At 35.4% G+C, this 21,447-nt stretch overlaps 1 protein-coding gene across 1 annotated transcript in view; it reads left to right on the top strand.

The window, feature by feature from the left end:
- The window catches only part of TTBK2 (tau tubulin kinase 2), a 99,380-nt gene that overhangs the window by 22,138 nt on the left and 55,795 nt on the right, over window positions 1-21,447 (top strand). The window contains exons 3-5 of the mRNA XM_012649135.1: window positions 9,265-9,338; window positions 15,483-15,623; window positions 17,378-17,482. Coding sequence (XP_012504589.1) covers window positions 9,265-9,338; window positions 15,483-15,623; window positions 17,378-17,482 — 320 coding nt within the window. The remainder of the gene's footprint in view (window positions 1-9,264; window positions 9,339-15,482; window positions 15,624-17,377; window positions 17,483-21,447) is intronic.

Here is a 21,447-nt window from a genome sequence, read left to right as displayed (position 1 = left end):
ATGTTTTCAAAGACTTTTTGTTTCATTAATCTTCTGTATTATTTTTTTGTTTTCAATTTCATTTAGTTCTGCTCTGTCCTTAGTTATTTCTTTTCTTCTGCTGGAATTGGGTTTGGTTTGCTCTTCCTTTTCTAGTTCCTTGAGATGATTCATTAAACTATTGATTTGTGATCTTTCTGTCTTTTCGATGTAGGCATTCAAGGCTATGAATTTTCCCCTTAGGATTGCTTTTGCTGAATCCCACAGATTTTGATAATTTTTGTCCCTTTTGTCATTTGGTGTGAGGGATCTTTTGATTTCCACCTTAATTTCCTCCTTAACCCAATAAATTGTTCAGCAATAGGTTGTTTAATTTCCATGACTTTGTGTAGAATTAAGTGTTTCTGTTGGAGTTGATTTCTAATTTTATTCCACTATGGTTTGAGATGATACATGGTAATTTCTATTTTTTTGAATTTGTTGAGAGATGTTTTGTGGTGTAAGATGTGATCAATCTTAGGGAATGCTCCATGTGCTGTTGAAAGGAATGTACATTCATTAGTTTTGGTGTAGAATGTTCTATAAATGTCTGTTAGGCCCATTTGCTCTGGAGTCCCATTTAAGGCCAGTGTTTATTTATTTATTTTCTGCTTGGAGGATCTGTCCAGTTCTGTCAGTGGGGTGTTGAAGTCCCCAGCAATTATGATGTTGCTGTTTATCACTTTGTTTAGATCTAGTAGGGTTTGCTTTATACTCTGGGCACACCTGTCTTGGGTACATAAATATCTGAGATTGTTAAGTCTCCTTGATGAATTATTCCCTTTACCATTATGTAATGACCATCTTTGTCTTTATTTACTATTACTGATTTGAAGTTTATGTTATCTGTTATGAAAATGGCTACACCTGCTTTCTTTTGATTTCCATTTCCTTGGAATATTTTTTTTTCCATCCCTTCACCTTGAGTCTGAGTGAGTCCTTGACGTGGCCTGGCTTCAGACCGAGGAATGAACACAGAGACATAAAGACGCAGACACATGACTGCAGCCCGTACAAAAAGACACAGACACCACAAGACAGTATGAGGCTGCAGCGAAAAGCTTTCGCTGAAGCTGTTTATTTATAATACAGGTTATTTGGCAACTGTCCCACTGCAAGTTCTTTGTTCTCACACCGTCCCGACTCAACACGTCCCAGTTCCTTGTTGTTTCGTCTCCAGCAAACAGATGTTTGCATCTCAATTCCCTAGCCCCTCCTGTTTGCAGAGAGAGGACGCTCTGGACTTGCATGCAAGGTCACAGACATATTCTTGAGAGAAATAACAAGGAAACTTTCCCAGACAAAGGTGTCCTCTACAAGTCCTCGTGGGTTAGATGTGTTTCCTGGAGATAGCAGGTACTTGGCTTGTATTTTTTTTTAATCCATTCAACCAACCTATGTCTTTTTTTTTTTTTTTTCAGCATATTATGGGGGTACAGATCAACCTATGTCTTTTAAGTGGGGAATTCAAGCCATTCACATTTATTGAAAGAATCGATAAGTGGGATGCATTTCTGTACATCCTGTTAAGTAGAACCTTATTGCATTGTTTTTACCTCTTGAGCCATTATTTTATACAAGCTCTGAGCTTTAGCTTTTGGGTGATTTTACACTAGTTGGTTTCTGTCGTGCTGATTGATGTATAATGCAGATCTGAGTACTTCCTGCAGGGCAGGTCTGGTCTTGACAAATTTCCTCAGTGTTTGCTTGTCTGAAAAAGTCTTTATTTCTCCCTCCTATAAGAAACTTAGTTTTGCAGGATACAAAATTCTAGGCTGGCCATTATTCTGTTTAGGAAGACTGAGGATGGGGCCCCAATACCTTCTGGCTTATTCGGTTTCAGTTGTGACGTCTACAGTTAGCTTGATGAGTTTTCCTTTCTTACCTGATATTTTTGCCTTATGGCTTGCAGAAGTTCCTCTTCTGTGTTAGTTTTGAACAAGCTGATGACGGTGTGTTGTGGTGATTACCTCTTTGCGATGAATCTCCCAAGTATTCATTGAGGTTCTTGCACCTAGATATCTAAATTTCTAGCAAGATCAGGGAAATTTTCTTCAGTTATTCCCTCAAATAGGTTTTCCAACCCTTGCATGTTTTCTTCTTCACCCTCAGGGATGCATGTAATTCTTACGTTTGGTCTCTTTACCTAATCCCATATTTCTTGTAGGCTTTGTTTATTCATTGTGATACATCCTGATTTGTTCCTTTTGCTTAAGATTACTTTGGCTATTCAGGCTCTTTTCTGGTTCCAAATGAAGTGTAGAATTATTTTTTCTAGATCTCTGAAATATGATGTTGTTATTTTGATGAGGATTGCATTGAATTTGTAAATCACTGTGGGTAGTATGGACATTTTAACAGTGTTGATTCTATTGATTCCTGACCATGATATGTTTTTCTGTTTGTTTGTATCATCTGCAATTTCTTTTCTCACTGTTTTATAGTTCTCTTTGTGTAGAGATCTTTCACCTCCTTGGTTAAGTATATTCCTAGGTATTTTATTTTCTTTGTAGCAATTGTGAATGGTATTGAGTCTTTGAGACTTGTTTTTTGTCGTAACATATGGTCAATCCTGGAGAATGTTCCATGTGCTGATGAAAAGAATATGTATTCTGTAGCTGTTCGGTGAAATGTTCTGTAAATATCTGTTAGGTTTGTTTGGTTTGTGGTGCAGTTTAAATCTGTTTGTTGATTTTCTGTCTAGATGATTTGTCCAGTGCTGACAGTGGGGTGTTGAAGTTCCCAACTATTCTTGCATTGGGGGTGTATCTCTCCCTTTAGATCTCATAATATTTGCCTTATATATTGGTGTGCTGGTGTTGGGTGCATATATATTTATGCTTGTTATATTCTCTTGCTGAAATGACCCCTTTATCGTTATATGTCTTTTTCTATGTCTCTTTTTACAGCTTTTCACTTGAAGTCTGTTTTGTCTGATATAAGCACTTCTGCTCTCTTTTGGTTTCCGTTTGCATAGAATATCTTTTTCCATCCCTTCACTTTCAGTCTGTGTGTGTCCTTACAGATTAGGTGAGTTTCTTGGAGGTAGAATATAGTTGGGTTTTGTTTTTTAATCCATTCAGCCAGTCTCTTTTAAATAGGAAATTTAATCTATTTCCATTCAAGGTTCTTATTGATAGAAGAGGACTTACTCCTCTAATTTTGTTGTTTTCTAGTTATTTCATATATCCTTTGTTCTTTACTTCCTCTCTTATTGTTTATTTTTGTGGTTGGGTGGTTCTCTGTAGTGATAAGTTTTGATTTCTTTCTCTTTCTCCTTTGTGTATGGTCCCTACCAGTGAGTTTTATAATTTTGTGTGTTTTCATGGTGATGGTTATTATCTTTTCACTTGCAGATGTGATACTTCCTTGAGCATTTCTTATAACCTGGTCTAGTGGTGATCAATTCTCTTAGTTTTTGATGTTTGTGACAGATTTTATTTCTCCTTCATTTCTGAAGAATAGCTTCACTGGATATAAAATTCTTGGCTGGCAGGGCTTTTTTTTTTTTTTTTTTCTTTCAGCACTTTGAATATATTATCCTTTCCTCTCCTGGTCTGTAAGGTTTCTGCTGAGAAATCCACTGTTAGTCTAATGGAGATACCCTTATATATGACTGGACATTTTTGTCTTGCTGCTTTTAGGATTCTTCATTTGTCTTTGCTTTTAACAATTTGATTATCATGTGTCTTGGAGAGGACCTGTTTGTGTTGAATCTATATGGGGCTCTTTGAGCTTCCTGGACCTGGATATCCATTTCTCTCAAGACTTAGGAGGTTTTCTGCTACTATTTCATTAAATATGTTTCCACACCTTTTCCCTTTCTTCTCTCTGTGGAATGCCCATAATATGAATATTTGTTTGCTTAATGGTATCCCATAAATCCTATAGGCTTTCTTCATTCATTTTAATTCTTTTTTCTTTTATTTGTCTGCCTGTGTTATTTCAAAAGACCTGTCTTCAAGTTCAAGAATTTGCCTGGGGACAAACACCAGCCATCTTCCTGATGTCATTCTTTAATCATCTTTCATATACGCTTGAATCCTTCATGACTGTGTGGGTGTTCTTCTCTTAGAATACTCCCCTCTTAAATTTAAAATCTAACAACCTCTCATATGAAGCCTTGTAAACAAAATTTTGGAATCTTCTGTATATCCATAGAAGTTTGTAATATTATAGAACTCATCATTCTGTATTACATTTTTTTTTTGTTTACATATCTGGTCTGTGAACTCTTTGAGGACATGGGTCTTACTTAATCTATCTTGTATTCCTATTGCTTAGTTTAGTACTTGGCATGTACTAGGTCTTCTTGTCTGTGTTCTATCACAATCTTTATTTCTCTTTTAGTTTTAATACTTATTGACAAAGTTGTTACTTCAGTTTAAAATCTGTTTGAGTTATTTCTGTGCATAATGGTTAAGAACCAAGGCTCTGAAATCAGACTGCTCCATCATTTTCCAGGTGTGATTTTGGACAAATAATTAACCTTGCTAAGCCTTTATTTCTATATATGGAAAATAGAAAAAATAATAATACTTACATTATTAGTAGGATTAAATACATATAAAGCACTTAACACAGAGCATGGCATAAAATGCTTGCATATTATATGTATTTTATTAGCTATTATTATTTCTGTTAATTTGTTTATTCACGAATATTGATTGAGCATTTTACTCTTTCCCAGTTATTGTGCTAGATTCCAGAACAAGATAGATATCGTCCCTGTACTAGTGGAATGATACTTAAGTATATACCAGTTAGTATAAAGGTTATTTTAACAATTGTTCTAAGTGGTGGTGAAGAGTTACTGTTCCAATTAAATTGTAATTTCCCCATGCTTCCAAAAATTTGTACATTTTTATTGAATTAACTTTATTAAATAGTTTCATTAATTCCATATGTATAAAATATAAGAGCAGTAGCACACTGTGCCATAAAGTGTGAGTTATTAAACTCATTAAATTCTTACCTAAAGTAATGAAGATGTATTGGTGAATCCTAGAAAATTTGTTGCAGACTTTGTGTTTTGATTACTCAATAAAAAGCTGACAGTTTATTCAAATTCCATCTTTTTTATCTTTTTAAAAGTAGGGTGGTTTTCAGTACCAAGAGATAAAGAGTGTTTGGTATATTTTATCAAGATATTTCAAAAGAAGCATTCCAAGAGTAATTATAGCTATTAGGTCATTAAGTATGAAATGTCTGATTTCTTAAGTACTAAGTTTGACAGTTGATATCTCTGGCATTTTCACCTTGACACTTCTTGTTTTATTTTTATTGTGAAGGTACTCTTTCTAACACATGGTTTTTGGCTTGTGATTATCTTTCAAAATTTTTTTAGAGCAATTTTTGTGAAATCATGGATAAATCAAAAATCTGTTTCATTTTTTAGTATGTGTTCCATCATGGAACCAATGCTGTGTGGACAGCTCGAAATATCAGCGAAGTGTTTGGGAAGGATATGGCTAATGAATGCATAGTATGTCAATAGTTATAGAAGTTCTGTTCTGGTGATTTAAATCTTGAACATGAGCCACGTGGGCAACCTGAGACCAAGGTGGATAATTATGGGCTGAAAGCTGTAGTGGAAGCAAATCCATCTCAACCAAGTGAATGAGGAGCAAGGTGTTTGACATTACTATTCCAACAATATTGGACCATTTGAAACAAATTGGCAAGGTAAAGAAACTGGATAGGTGGGTACCACGTGAATTAAATGAGCATCTGAAGAGAAATTGTCTCAAAGCTTGCGTTTCTTTGCTGTCAGGACATAAAGGCAAACCATTTCTATGCTGTATTGTTACGTGTGACGAAAAATGGATTCTTTTCAACAATCACAAGCATTCGGCACAATGGTTGGATAAAGATGAAGTGCCAAAACACAGTCCAAAACCAAGTGTTCATTCTGAAAAGCTAATGGTGTCTGTTTGGTGGTCCTGCGCTGCTATTATCCACTACAACTTCATGAAACCTGGTCAATCGACTACAGCAGTTATCTACTGAAAACAGTTGGATGAAATAATGAGGATGCTTGCAATTAAATAGCCAAGATTTGTCAATAGAAGACAGGCCAATCCTCTTGCAGGACAACGTTCAACCACATGTCACACAAACAACGCTGCTCAAACTACAGAAGCTGGACTTGGAAACTCTCTGTCATCCACCATACTCACCAGACCTTGCATCAACTGACTACCACTTCTTCCAGGCCTTGGACTTCTTCTTGCAAGGAAAAATATTCAGTTCTCAACAAGCTGTGGAAAACATCTTTTGCAATTTCATCAGCACTCACTCTCCAGGTTTCTTAGCTGCTGGCATGAACAAGCTACTGTTGTTAAGATAACAAAACTGTGTTGATAGTTTAGGCACATACTTTGATTAATTGTACTGCTTCTTGTTTGAGATACAATAAACTACATTTTTGATTTGAAATCGGACATTTCATATTTAATGACCTATAATAGTACAGTCTTTTGTTTTCAGATGGTTGAAATGTCTTTGTAATATAGATACTGCATTTAAATGTTACATGATAGGAAGATGGAGTCTTGAAGAGTGGACAATAAATTTAAAGTATATTTTATTGTTTCTTTGAAGCCAAGGAAAAGAGTTAAGTTGCTAATTGACCATTATTTTGTCCTTTAATTTTGTTACAACTTTCTAGATTTCACAGTTTTGAAAATATATGTAAAATACATGTGAAGTGATCAACATGCACTGTACATGTTGTGAATTATTGCATTCTCATTGTACCTATTCTTGCTAGTTACAACCATTTTAACAAAAGTACAGAGAATGACAGAATAATGTGTAACTGATAACCCAGATGCAAAAAAGAAGTGTGGAATTATTAACTAAAATGAGTATTAATTCTATTTATATTTCAAGTCAATTAGTGGACAAATTCTTTGTTAGTTTTTTATCAGTCTACTAAATGTTGACCTTTCTAGCTCTTGGCTTGGCGCTGTTCTTCACTTTGTAAGTAAGCTTCTTCAGAAATTGTCTACTCTCATTATTTCATATTCCATTCGCTCTTTAACCCATTGTAAACTGGCTTCTACCCCTTTAACTCACTAGTGACTTCATAATTGTTTATATTAACACTTCTCAGCCTTTTTATAGCACTTGGCAATGGCTACTTCCACCTTCATGAAATGCTTTTCTGAGTTTCTGTGATACCCCTTTCTCAGAGTTTCCTCCTACTTCTCAGGCTCTTCTTCTATTTCCTTCAGGGGCTCTCTTATTTTTGCTTGTGGTTTAAATGTACTTTCCAGAATTATATGCTTAGGTTTCTTTTCTTCTTACATTTTATTCTTTCACTTGTCAATCTTACATTTATGTTTGTGGTTCCATCTGTCTTCCATGAACTAATGGTTCCCCAGTGTATATCTGGAGCTCAGCCTTTTTGTCTGAGCACAAGTCCTGAAATTATAATTGTCTGCTGAATTCAGCTGGGTGTCCTCAAAGGCAACATTCTAATATCCCTTAAAATCTATACAACCTTCTGTATTCTCTTATTTTGGTACAACTTTTCATTTAATTGTACCAATTTCTAGTAAAAAAAAAAAACTACATCTGTAGTATCCCTCAGATGTATCCTGTTTTATCTATTTCTCTTATAATACTTATATTTCAAGCCCTCTTATTCTCTCTTCCAGGATATTGTTACTGTCTCCAGAGTGACTTTCTGTCTCCAGAATTGACTTCTTTCTAGTCTATCCTTCTCATTGCCACCACAATCATGTTCTAAAATGCAATGTTTCAGTATGTTATTCCTTATCTTAAAATCTTTTAGCTGTTTCTTATTACCGAGAAGTAGTTTTCAAATATCTATCCGTGCGTTGCTTACTTTTCGATCATTTAGAGCTACAGTCCCCAATCCCTGGGCCATGGACTGGTACTGGTCCATGGCCTGTTAGGAATCAGGCCACACAGTAGGAGGTGAGTGACGGGTGAGCAAGCAAAGCTTCATCTGTATTTATAGCCTCTCCCCATTGCTTGTATCACCGCCTGAGTTCCACCTCTTGTCAGATTAGCGGCGGCATTAGATTCTCATAGGAGTGCAAACACTACTGTAAAGTGTATATACAAGGGATCTAGGTTGCGTGCTCCTTTTAAGAATTTAATGCCTGATGATCTGAGGTGGAGCTGAGGCAGTGATGCTAGTGCTGGGGAGCAGCTGCAGATACACATTATCATTAATAGAGAGGTTTGACTGCACAATAATGTAATGCACTTGAATTATCCCGAAATTATCACCGCCCCCCTCCCCAGTCTGTGGAAAAATTATCTTCCATGAAACCAGTCCCTGGTGCCAAAAAGATTGGGGACAAGTGATTTAGAGAACTTTTGAAAAGCTCATATTCTGTACAGATTCTGAATTCAGCTTAGAATTTAGGGATCTTTAAAAAGTTTTCCAGATGATTTTGATAAACAGCCAGAGTTGGAAAACACTGACCTACACGTATTGTTCAGAGTCCTCATCATAAAGTATACAAAGACCCTTCAGGATCTCCTTCTCCAGCACCATCTCACTCTGCTCTTCCTTCTCTCAGGCACTGTGTTCCAGCCTGGGTGCCTTCTTCTGGCCCTGGAACCCACAAGTCTTGATCCTCTTTTGGGACTTTTGCATAATTTTGTTTAACTGGGGGCAGGACCCTAGGTTTCTATCTGTTGTACCTCTGCTCCCCTCTATACCCCAGCCAGCACCTTCTTGGATTTCACATGTGGAACTCAGGTTGAAAACCACTGGGCTAATCAATGAGGCCTAGAAAGATTATGTGACTTGCTGAAATTATATAATAGTAAATGGCAGAACTTACTTAAAATTTAGGATTTATATTCCTAACATAGTTTTTATTTATTGCTTTTCTGTGCTTTCTTATGTATTGTATCTGGGCAGGTTGATCTGAATTGACCTCTTAATATTTTCCTTCCTAAATAAATTACTATACATTTGTTTCTTCATTTATGTTTTCATTTGTTTATTTATTCATTCAACACACATTTATATGACCATACAAGGAGCAGTCCAGATCCTGGGGAGAGGGGAGATAGGTAGAAAATTGAATAATATAAATTTCCTATCCTTAAGGGTTTCAAGACATATTTTATATATTTTATATTTAACCATAAAATACTATACAGAAAAATAAATTATTAATTTTTGAGAAGAGAAACCATAGTACATTCTTTTCCACTGTTTTCTTTCTTTCTTTCTTTCTTTTTTTTTTTATCCAGGGAAAGACCATGTTTGTAGATTTATTGGCTGTGGGAGGAATGATCGATTCAACTATGTGGTCATGCAGTTGCAGGTAGGTTACCTTGAAAATGTCTCTTAAAATCTTTCAGTTTTGATCAAAGCACCAAATGACTGTAGATATGAATAAAAAATAACATTCTTGGTATCATCTCAGAATGTTTTATACTGTGCAGATGGAACTTGTATTTAAACAGACTTGATATAGATTTTCTAAAAATGAAATGGTTGTCCTTGTCAGCTATTTTAGTTGACCTGTATTTTCACTGATTGTCATCTTTGCAGTTTCAATCCCTGCGTGGATAGAGAGATACAATGTGAGTCTTATCCTCTTCCTGTCCGTTTCCCTTCCACCATTCAGTTCCTTAGGGATTCCAGTTTTCCATTTATGCTCTTTTACTGTCTCAGTCTGTTTCATGCTGCTACAGAAAACCTGAGACTGGGCAATTTATAAAGAACAGAGATTTATTTCTTTCAGTTCTGGAGGCTGGGAAATCCAAGATTGAAGGACCTACATCTTGCAAGGGCCTTCTTGCTATGTCATCCCCTGGTGGAAGGTTAAAGTGTAAGAAAGCATGCGCATGTGCGAGGGACATGGAGAAGGGGGCCACACTCATCCTTTTTATCAGAAACTCGCTCCTGAGATAACTAATCCACTTCCACACTAATGACAATCCATTCACGAAGGCAGACCTTCATGACCTAATCATTTCTTAAAGATCACACCTCTCAACAATGTTGCATTGGCGATTAAGTTTCCAACACATGAACTTTGGGGGACATGTTTAAACCATAGCAAATACCAATCCTGACCACTAGAAAATTTAAGCATTAATTGAGATAGAGGAAAAATGCCATTGCTCTCACTCTTTCCTTCATTAACATCGCTCTGTTCTCTGTCCTTTAGATGTATGTGGAGTTGGGTTGAGAAATCAGAGGAAAGAAATTCAGAAAGGAAATATTGGAATAATGACTGCACCAGGGAGAAGAGGGAAACCATTCCGTTTCCTCTGACACTGCCTCTGCCCCTGAACACACATGCACCCCTGAATGATAGTCACCCTCAAAGTTTAAAAGCCTCAGTCCACCTTACTACCTATCTTAGAGTTCTCAGGATTTCCTTTCATCTTTAGCAAACTTTTTAGGGCATTTGATTTGTTTAATTTCTTTCAACTTATCTAAATAATGGTAATTTCAGAGACATAGGTCTTGGCCTAAATGCTTCTCCTCAGAGAGCTTTTTTTGTTTCTCTTGGCCATCCTTCACCATTTGATTTAAATCTAAAGATGTCAACCTCTCTATAGACTGTAGCCTAAAAGTCTTTTTGAGTCATGTGATTCACTATCTCTTAAGCCAGCGTAGTTTTATTTCTTGAAGCAGCTATCCTAAGGATCGTTAATATAGACCCTGCTTTCTCTAACTTTGGCCAGTAATAATATAACTTTTTGTATGATATTTTATAGTTTTCACCTGGATTTATCATACATTTTATTTGATCCTTCCATATCCCCATGGGGAAGAGAGGACAGGTTTTATCACCATTGTGCAAATGGAGAGGCTGAAGCTCAAGGAGGTTCGTAGTTTTCCTGAAACTAACTCATTTGATGGGTATTAAAGCTTGGTGTGGAACCCTAAGGCCAGTATTCTTGCTGTAATAAGCGAAGACTCTTCAGTTTTGTCTTTAGGTTATTACTGATTGGAGAATTATGGAGAGGAGCTTTATTTAGTCTGCAAAGTCTCTTTTAGTGTCAACACATACTCATTTTTATTCTTGCACTTACCAAAATCTTACTTTCTGTAAATGGGAAGGCTCTTAGTACTTAGGGGACTGGTGTATATCAGGTAGTGATGGCCTTTGTGGCCTTTGGCAGGCTACTAGGGACTTGTCCATGAACCTTTCCATTTGACTTGCATGTTGTAAAGTTAACCCATTAAACCCCTATCCTTATAGTTAGGATTGACTTGATTTGGGAAAAGGATAAAGCTGCTATAACTGCTAGAATAGTAATACTCTCTCTTATTTGACATATGAAGCATAACTACTAGGTCTCCCCATATAGTTTAATAAAATTCAGATGCTCAAACCTAGCTAAAACCTGAAATTCATTATTCTTAAGTTAACCTTCTTCTCTTCCTCCTGGTGACTCAATTACATAATACCTGCCTTGAACTTTTTTAAGGAATAACCCTATCTCTATTGTAGAAATTCTAGCTGTGTATCATTAAAATGGGTCTTAACATCTTACAGAATTCAAGCAGTTGTACACACTTATTTTCTCAATTCTCCTAGCAAGACTTGTCCAAGTTTCATCTAATATCCTGTCAACATGGAAGCTTTATATGAGCGCAAAAGGGTGATATTTTTTGATAAGCATGTTACCTAGTGAGGGGAAAAAAAAGTTTTGAGTCCTGTACCCAGTAAAAATGTAGATCTAGATTGCCTGACATATTTTAAAAACTTTTTATTATTGTGAGAAAAATTAAACATACAAAAAAGTAAAGAAACTAATATAATGAACACCATGTACTCATCCCAGTTCAACAATGATCAGTATATGGCTAATCTTGTTTCAGGTGTATCTCTTTCCTCCTATCCCTCCCTAGATTTTTTTTTTTTTTTTTTTTGAGACAAGGTCTTGCTCTTGCTCTGTCACCGAGACTGGAGTGCAGTGGCCTCATCATAGCTCACTGCAACCTGGAACTCCTGGGCTCAAGCCATCTTCCTGTCTCATCCTCCCAAGTAGCTGGGAGTAAAGGCATACGCCACCACGCCCAGCTAATTTTTCTATTTTTTGTAGTGATGTGGTCTTGCTTTTGCTCAAGCTGGTCTTGAATTCCTGGCCTCAAGCAATCCTCACGCCTTGGCCTCCCAAAGTGCTGGGATTACAGGCTGTGAGCCCAGCCACCGTCCCCAGCCAGTAAATTTAAACCTCTTTTAATCTATTGGTTCTCCCTTTATCTTTTACTTTCTTGCAGTTTTCTTTTTGTTGTTTTTATTGTCGTTCATAAAAATGGAGTCCTTTGATATGCAGAAGTTACCATATTCTTGATTTTGTTGATTCACTGTGGTGGTCCTTCTGTCCCCGTTTTTCGTATAAACTGGTAATTAGATATGATTTCAGTTTTGTTTTATTTGGCAAGGATACTTCAGAGGCGGGTTGTGTGTTTCCTATTGCATCACATCAGGAGTCATTGTTTGGTCTCTCTTTTAGTGATGTTAAGATTGATCAGTGGGTTCCGAGATTGTCAGCCTAATCCATCCATTTTAAAGTTACCAATGGCTTTATCAACCCATTAGTAATCATTGCCTAGACCCATTATTTTAATGGGGGTTGCAAATATACTGTTCTGTCATTTTTTCATTTATTAGCTAGAATTCTTCTTTAAAAGTACTCCATCTCCTATTAGATTATCCTGGATACATTTCATATAGGAAAGGCAGTACTAATATTTGATTATTTATCAGTTTTCAGAATAATGAGTTCGTTCCCTAATATAAATATATGTAAAAATATATAAGTCCATGAACTCATGGATTTAATATATATTTGTTGTCTTTCAATCATTGCAGTTGTTTTTCTCTTTAACATTCAAATCGTCCCATCTTTGGCTAGTGGGACTTCCTTCAAGTTGGGTTCTCATTCATTTTGACAGGACTAGACTACAGCAGTCGTTGATAACATCCTTATTTTCTGGTATAACACCATGTACTGGCCTCATTCTGTATATTTCACGCTCCAGGTCTGGAATCAGCCACTTCTCCATTAAGTTCTGATACCTTAATGGAAAAATGGTATTTAGAGACCACAATCTAGATGTCTGGATGTATGTTGCAATTGGGTTGGTCATTACTTTTTTAATTTTTTTCCGAGTGGAGAGATTCAGGAAATACATTTTTTTAAGAGAAAATATGTCATGGTTTAATAAATGAAAAAGATTGGCCATAAATTGATAATTGTTAATTCTGGGTGATAGATAGAGACATGAGGTTCATTTTATTTTTTTCTCCTTTTAAGAATGTTTTAAATTTTCAGTTAAAAAAACCACTTATATTTTTATTGGGATCTTGTTAAATTTATAGAATTGGGCAAAATGAACTTGCTTCTTTTATTCATTCCATATTACTATATGTAAAGATTGTTTATTTTTTTAAATGCCTGAATATCAGTCAGTAAGATGACTGTACCATATTTTATTTAACAATTCATTTATTGACAGAAGTCCCCTCTTATCCAAGGAGGATATGTTCCAAGATCCCCAGTGGATGCCTGAAACCAGGGATAGCACCAAACCCTCTATATCTGTTATTGGAGTTTACTGCTAAGGGACTAACAGGCAGGTAGTGTATATAGCATGGATATACTGGACTAAGGGAATGATTTACATCCTGGATTGGGTGGAGCAAGATAGCATGAGATTTTACCACACTACTCAGAGTGGCCCACAATTTTAAACTTAGGAATTGTTTATTTATGGAATATTCCATTTAATATTTTGGACCATGGTTGACTGCAGGTAACTACCTAAATCAGGAAAGTGAAACTGTGGATGACGGGGGACTACTATATAGATTGTTTTCAGTTTTTCTCTATGACAAATAATAACCACTAGTAGTATTTACTCTGAAGTATAATTTGGTGGGTCAAACCTGTTTGTTTTTACCATGTTAGTAATGCTTTTCCCCATACTCTTGTTGGCCTGGTATTTATCTTCTCAGATTTTGCTAATTGATATATTAGATTTACATTTTAAAAGAGTTAAATCTTTTAAATCATTATTAATATCATAAATCAAAATTAATTAATTTTTTTAAAGCCTTTATGTGGCAAAAGTTATTTACAAATAAAGTTCTAATATTAGGCATATTTTGGCAATCAATTTTGATTTTGAAGAAAAACTATTAGAATGCTAGTAAAAGTTATTAGATACTCTCATGGGGTTATAAAACTCATTGCTCTAGATTGTCACTTATTTTACATTTACTAGGGATGCAGAGGACAGTAAACTTCCTTAAGATTAAAAATAATAATAAAGATAAATACCAATTAATTTATGCTGTGGGAAAACTGCATTTTAAAAAGAAGATAGGAAGCATTGAAAGGCTGCTGACTTTACTGTAATTTTTAAACTCTTAGATTACTGAAGAGTAATTAATATTTTACTTTGAGTGATACTTGAATCGATTACTTTTTCAAAAGTGAATCAGTTGTCTTTAGATGAAGTGATTGTATTTAGTGGCATGGTAACCCCAAACATACATCATGACATTTTGTGAGTAGAGAGATTGGGATATTTAAGTCCCCTTGTGATAATGGGAGTGTCTCCACTCTTTGGGAGGTAGAACTGCAGGATCATAGTCCTGTTCTGCTCTTCGGAGTACTGGTTTATCACCTAAGCAACAAGTGACCTTTTTGGTGTGGAGCAGCACTGTGAAAAAATATGGTAGAAAAGCACTGTAGGAAAAGAACACTTTGGAGTCAGATAGACTGAGATTTGAAAACAGGTTAACATTATTTAACCTCTTTGAACTTTAATGTCCTCATCTGTAAAACAGGAACAGGCACAACTTCTATTCAGGTTGCTGTGAGGATTAAATGTAATCATGAATGTAATACATTTGTCACAGGCTCATTGCTTTACTGCTATCAGTAATCGAGTATTTGTCACATCATATTTGGTCATAATAACAATAGTTAGCATTTGTTGATTACCTGCTGTACACCAAACAGTATTCTAAAGTTTTACGTGTATCTTCTTTAATCCTCACAAACTCTTTAAGATAGGTTTTATTAGTCTTATTTTATAAGGAAACTGGTGGAGGAAAGTTAAGTAGCTTATATGGGAATATACGTTAGGCAGTAATGAGGAATTACTGCTCAGGGTATATATATTATATATATATATACATTTGGTTATTTATGTTTTAGATAATCAAGTCTATATTTTATGACATGAGAGATAAAGGGAAACATGCTGAATCAGAAACATGATGTGCTAAAAAACTGGTTATTTTTAAATTTATCTGAAACATTCATCTTATTAAGAGAATCTCTTCTGTTGAGTGAGAGGATCATGATTTGGGTAAAACCCTTGCTATTTCAGTTAGTACATTTTTCAAGTGTAAATGAATAATTTCCCAGTCTTCTCTTATAGCATAGTTTTAGTACCATATTTGACAGTGTTTATTTGGTTTCCACAGGGTCGGAATCTGGCAGATCTTCGCCGTAGCCAGTCCCGGGGCACGTTCACCATTAGCACTACTCTCCGGCTGGGTAGACAGATTTTGGAGTCTATTGAAAGCATCCATTCTGTGGGATTCTTGCACCGAGACATTAAACCGGTAGGGCCTTTTCCAGCCAGAGCACAGAATGAGTTTGGTATTCTTAAAGTTATGATCGGACATAATAAATTACAAATGTAGCTTTCTGTATTTGCTGTGGTTAAATACAAGGTATTATTTTTATATCTGTAGAGGCCTGGAAGCAAAAATGTGACTTACATCTTAAGTTTTTTAAAGTGGTAATTACAAACTACAACTTATTTTCAAGAGCTTTTCTCATACAATGAAAATGTTGCTTGGCAGCCACATTAAAAATGAGGCCAGGTACAGTGGCGTGCGCCTGTAGTCCTAGCTACTCAGGAGTCAGGCTGGAGGATCACTTGAGCCCAGGAGCTGAGGGTGCACTGGGCTATGATCTCGTATGCCTGTGAATAACCATAGCATTCCAGCCTAGCCAACATAGTGAAACCTCATCTCATTAAAAAAAAAAAAGTGTATACTTGATTATTATTATGTGTGTTAACATTGCTAATGACTTAGCCTTATGCCTCAATTGGCAGAAATCCAATTCTTTGGATTTCTTTTTTTAAATTTTTCAATTATTATTATTTATTTTTATTTCAGCATATTATGGGGGTACAAATGTTTAGTTACAATTATTTTATTATTAGTTGTTGTTATTCGTTTGGACTTCTTTTTTCTGATACGGTTTTAAAAGTATACATGTTGCTTTATATGTTTGCATTGTGTTCTTTGAACTATTTCTCTAATCACAAATTGTATTTATAAGAAATCATCAATTGTGAAAGACTTTATTTTTCTCCTCAGTGCTACTGTGGAATCATAGTGGTTTTTTGCTGTTCTGTTTTTCTTAGAAATTGTCATTTCCATAACTGTGAAATATGCTTTTTTTTTCGTTTGGTGTTTTATTAATGAGGGGAAGTGACCCATTTCTGATATACTGTATTTACTATAAATTTATTATATATTGGTACATTGAAAAGTATAGCCATCTGTTGTTACATTACTTCTAAAATTAGTTTACATGAAAATGCCAACTAAATTTAATATGGTAGAGTCAGATTTAATGTGATGTGGTATTTCTCCTGCATTTCTAAGTGTCACTATTTGAGAATCAAGGTGATTGAAGAGTTTCCATTTTCATCAGAAAGCTTCATACATAGAACAGTATTTTAAAAGCAATGCTAATAATTCTGTAACAGTTTGGCTTTTACCTTCACAAATCCTCTTAGGTACCCATCTTTGCAAGTTTATAGTCATTTAACATTACATCGATTTTTATTAAGGGAAGAATGCAAAGTGTATTTTCCTTAAGTCTGTTTTGAAATGTTTCCTTAAATTGTATTTTAATTTTAGACTTAGTGAGATTCAGCTTTATCATGCCTATAAGAACTTATTTTAAATTTTTCTTTCTCTCTCTCTATATATTTTGCCCATCCCTAGTTTCTTCTATTTTAAAAAGTAAGGATTGCGTTGTCATCTAAGCAGTGACTTAGATTAGAATATTAAGGAACTTAAAATTCCAAGTCTAGTTAATGTTGTCTTGTGTGTAACTTTATGCAGTCATTTAAATTATTTTTCTCTCAAAGTTTACCTGATGCTAGGCATTAATAAAGCCCACTACTAAATTTTATATTGACGTCTAGTAAACATCATTGATTAGAATAGTATACTTGGAACATGTGTGTTATATAGAGTTTAAATAGAAGAGGAATTAAAATATAGGGAAGGTAAGATAAAAGGACTAAGTATTATGAGAATGTATTAATATATATTTTCCCCTATGTTTCTAGTCGAACTTCGCCATGGGTCGCTTTCCCAGTACATGTAGGAAATGTTTCATGCTTGATTTTGGCTTGGCTCGACAATTTACCAATTCCTGTGGTGACGTCAGACCAGTAAGATTTTTCATATTATTATTAAATATTTGATAATTAACCTGTTATTTATAGTATCATACTTTTTAAAGAAATGCTAATTATGTATTGGAATGGATGTTATCCAAGAAATGGCATATAGAGTTTATGATTAAAATATAGAATGAAATTAATACATTTTATTATTAAAATTTTTTGCTTTAAAAAATGTGTATTAACGGTAGATTTAGAGTGGTCTTATAGTGAAAACACACATTGACCCTTTGGGATTAGGGGTCTTTTGCAGTATGAGGCCCTTTCTACATACTACAATTCTTCTATTTCAGTTATTACACTTTTCAACTCCAGAATTTCCATTTGATTCTCTTTATTAATATTCTCTATTTGATGAGACATTGTCATCATATTTTCTTTTACTGTTTTCATCAAGCTTTCCTTTAGTTTTGTGAACATATTTATAATGGCTTCTTTGAAATCTTTTCCTGTTAAATCCAACATCTGGTCACTTTAACAGGCAGTTTCTGTTGCCTGATTTTTCCTCCCAACGTATGGGTCATATTTTCCTGTTTCTTTGCATGCCTTGTGATTTTTTTTTTTTTTTTTTTGGAAACTGGGCATTTTAGATAACATACTATAGCAACTCGTAGGTACTGGTCCCTGCTTCCAGGGCTTATTATTATTATTATTATTGTTTGTTTAGTAATTGACTGAATTATTTTATCGAAGTCTATTCTCTCCCCCTGACCCCCCACCTAAATACAGTGTTAGGTTTCTGTTATTGCTCCTCAGGGAGGCGCATCTTTGGCTATGCCCACAGTCACCCCGAGATGACAGTGGTACTGGTAAGGCCTACTTCTAGTCTTCCTCTGACCACATCCAGCTGTTAAACTCCACTAATTCCAAGCTGATTGCTCTATTATTCATGACAATATTATGGGGCATAAATTCCTTGACAAACTAATCTAATCACATTATGGCTCCTAAGATGGAATAATTTGTTCTGACCTCAGGAGAGCTCCTGCAGCGCTGTCTTTTCCTCCCTCTTCTCTCCTGCCTGACCTATAATGTAGTAGACTATATTTTCATTAGATTCTTGAATCTCTTCCCAGTTCCCTTCACTACAACCTCTACTGTTTTTGAGAGGGCTGTTAGGTTTGTTAAAAGAAAAACTTAGACAAATTAAATTTAACAGAGTTAATTGAGCAAAGATTGATTCTTAAATTGGGCAGCTCCCAGAACGAGAATAGGTTCAGAGCGACTCCAGGGCTGCCACATGGTTGGATAACACTTATGGACAGAAAAAGGAAAGGGACATACGGAAAATGGAAGTGAGGTACAGAAACAGCTGGATTGGTTACAGCTGGGCATTTGCCTTGTTTGAACCTGTCTTGAACAGTTGGCTGCCTGTGCTTGGCCGAGACTTGGCTACTCCTTACAAGTGTGGGTTACAGTCTTTCTAGGTTACAGTTCACTATGTATGGAGAAACCTTTAGGCCAGACTTAAAATATGTACAGAGACAACTTGAGGCCAAACTTAATTTAATAATTGTAAGAGGTTGACCAAAACTTTAAGCATTGATGTTATTCTCTGTCACTATTGTAAATGGGCTTATTTGGTCTCAGTATGGGATTCATAAGTCTTACTTGGTCTCAATTCCCATCTGTTTTGGCATCTATCTGCTTCCTTAAAGTTTTGGTTTTATGAAATTCTTATGTTTTTGGATCATGGTTATGACTGAAATAATTTTCTCATTGTTCTAATATAAAATCAAAAATTGCTTTTGTAGATTTGTTTCATATAGTACAATTTTGTTTATTATTTGACTTTAGGAAACTTGAATTGTGTTGTTTGGATTGTTTAGGTATGCCATAATGTCATCTATAGAAACCAACATTTTTATAGTCTTGCTATATATATTCTGGAAGAATGTAAAAACTTATAAAAATTTAAGAAAGAATAATAAAACATCCATGGCTTTTATCTAGGTTAAGAAATGACACATTACCACCTTAGAAGCACTGTGGGGCCTTTCCTAATCCCATTTCTTTTCCTTCCTTGACCAATACTGTCCAATGGAACTTACTGTGATCATGGCAGTATTCTCTATCTGTACCGTCTAATATGGTAGCCACTAGCCACATGTGGCTATTGAGCATTTGAAGTGTGGCTAGAGCAAATGAGGAACTGAATTTTTTTTTTTTTTTTTAAGACAGAGTCTTACTCTGTCATCTTGGATAGAGTGCAGTGGCGTCATCGTAGCTCACTGCAACCTCAGTCAAACTCCTGGACTCAAATTATCCTCTTAGCCTCCCGAGTAGCTGGAACTACAGGTGCATACCATGACACCTGGCTAATTTTTCTATTTTTAGTAGAGACAGGGATGTGCTTTTGCTCAGTCTGGTCTCAATCTCCTGAATTCAAGCAATCCTCCCACCTCAGCCTCCCAAAGTACTAGGATTATAGGCATTAGTCACTGTGCCAGGCCAGGAACTGAATTTTTAATTTCATTAATTTTAAGTGGCTGTCATATTGACAAGTGTAGCCCTTGATATAATCTCCATTCCATATTTTCTGTTAGCCAGTTCTTTGCTTTTCTTTCTTCTCTTTATTGCAGACCTAAGGGTACTTATTTTGGAGTTAGGGAGCAGGTTCAGGGAGCTGCCGAGCAGGCCTTCAAGTTCAAGCTTAAAAACTTAACCCATTCTGCTTTGCCTTTTTATCTAGTCCCTCCCTTCCTCCATCCCTTCCATATTCCTTTCCCTCTGCTTTTTTTAAAAATCACTTTTATTTATGTGTATAACACCTTTAAAATTTATCATTTTAGTTAAAACTGTTGTGAATAATAAATACAGTTTTATTATCATAGTAGATACCCTCTTGGCTGACCAATATGGAATAATAGTTCTGTTAATTGAAAAGCTTCACTAAGGACAGGGAGTCATATGACACATCTATACCTTTAAAATCTTTTATATTTTTCTTTGTTTTATAAGTCTTTTTATTTTGAAATAGTTTAAGACTGACAAGAAGTTAAAAAATAGTATAGTTACCATGTACCTTCACCCAGCTTCCCCCAATGATATCTTACATAATCATAGTATATTGTCAAAACTGGGAAATTAATGTCGGGCACAATATTATTAACTCAGGTACAGACTTAGATTTCATTAGTCTATCACCACAAAGCAACTCCCTAAAAACAGAAATGTATATTTACTTTCCAGTCTTATGGTGTAGGACCATTAGTCTGAATGCATTATAGAGGGAATGATGGAGAGCATCTGTACACCAGTGAGTTGTTTATGTGGTTGGTTTTGAGAGGCTCTACTATTTATCACCTGTAAGATGTATTAGTTATAGTAAGTAGGGTTGTGAGGTGCAAAGAAGCCCTGAACTATATATATTTACAGCACTTTGATTCATGCAATTTCAGAGTTGAACCTCTATTTACTTAATGATTTGAATATGCCTGTTCATTTTTTTTCTCCTGCTTTTAAAGTGTGTCCTAGTTCCAGCCCTTCAGCTGGCATCTCACATTGACTCTTTGTGTCTAAGCTCTTGGAATGGCACATTTTCTCCTGCTGCTTCCTTCCTGACCATTCAGTTGAAACTTCTAGTAGCTAGGGCTGAGTAAGAAAAAATGTGTAAGTCTTTTTCTGTTTGCATTCTAGAATTTCAGCTGAATTTGTGCTATTTTCTTCTTTCCACTGGGAGTTTTATTACACGGTTCTCCTTGTATTTTTTTTCCCTTATCCTTTCCCTTTTGTCAGCAATAGGCCAGGGCTCATTCCTAGAGTCTTTCCCTTCTCCTTCTAGATTTATTCTCCTAGGAGTTCATCCTGTCTCTAACATACACACCACACATTCACACTACTTCTGCTCTTGTACCAGTCTCAAGGTTTCTTGTTTGAATGATTAAAATCGTTTCTTCACTGATATCCCTATCTTCTCCTTCTAGTCTATTCTTTTTTTTTTTTTTTTTTTT

Source organism: Propithecus coquereli, unplaced genomic scaffold, assembly GCF_000956105.1.
Source record: "Propithecus coquereli isolate 6110/MARCELLA unplaced genomic scaffold, Pcoq_1.0 Scaffold3, whole genome shotgun sequence".
NCBI classification, from domain to species: Eukaryota; Metazoa; Chordata; class Mammalia; order Primates; family Indriidae; genus Propithecus; species Propithecus coquereli.
This window is presented reverse-complemented; position numbering and strand designations above follow the sequence as displayed.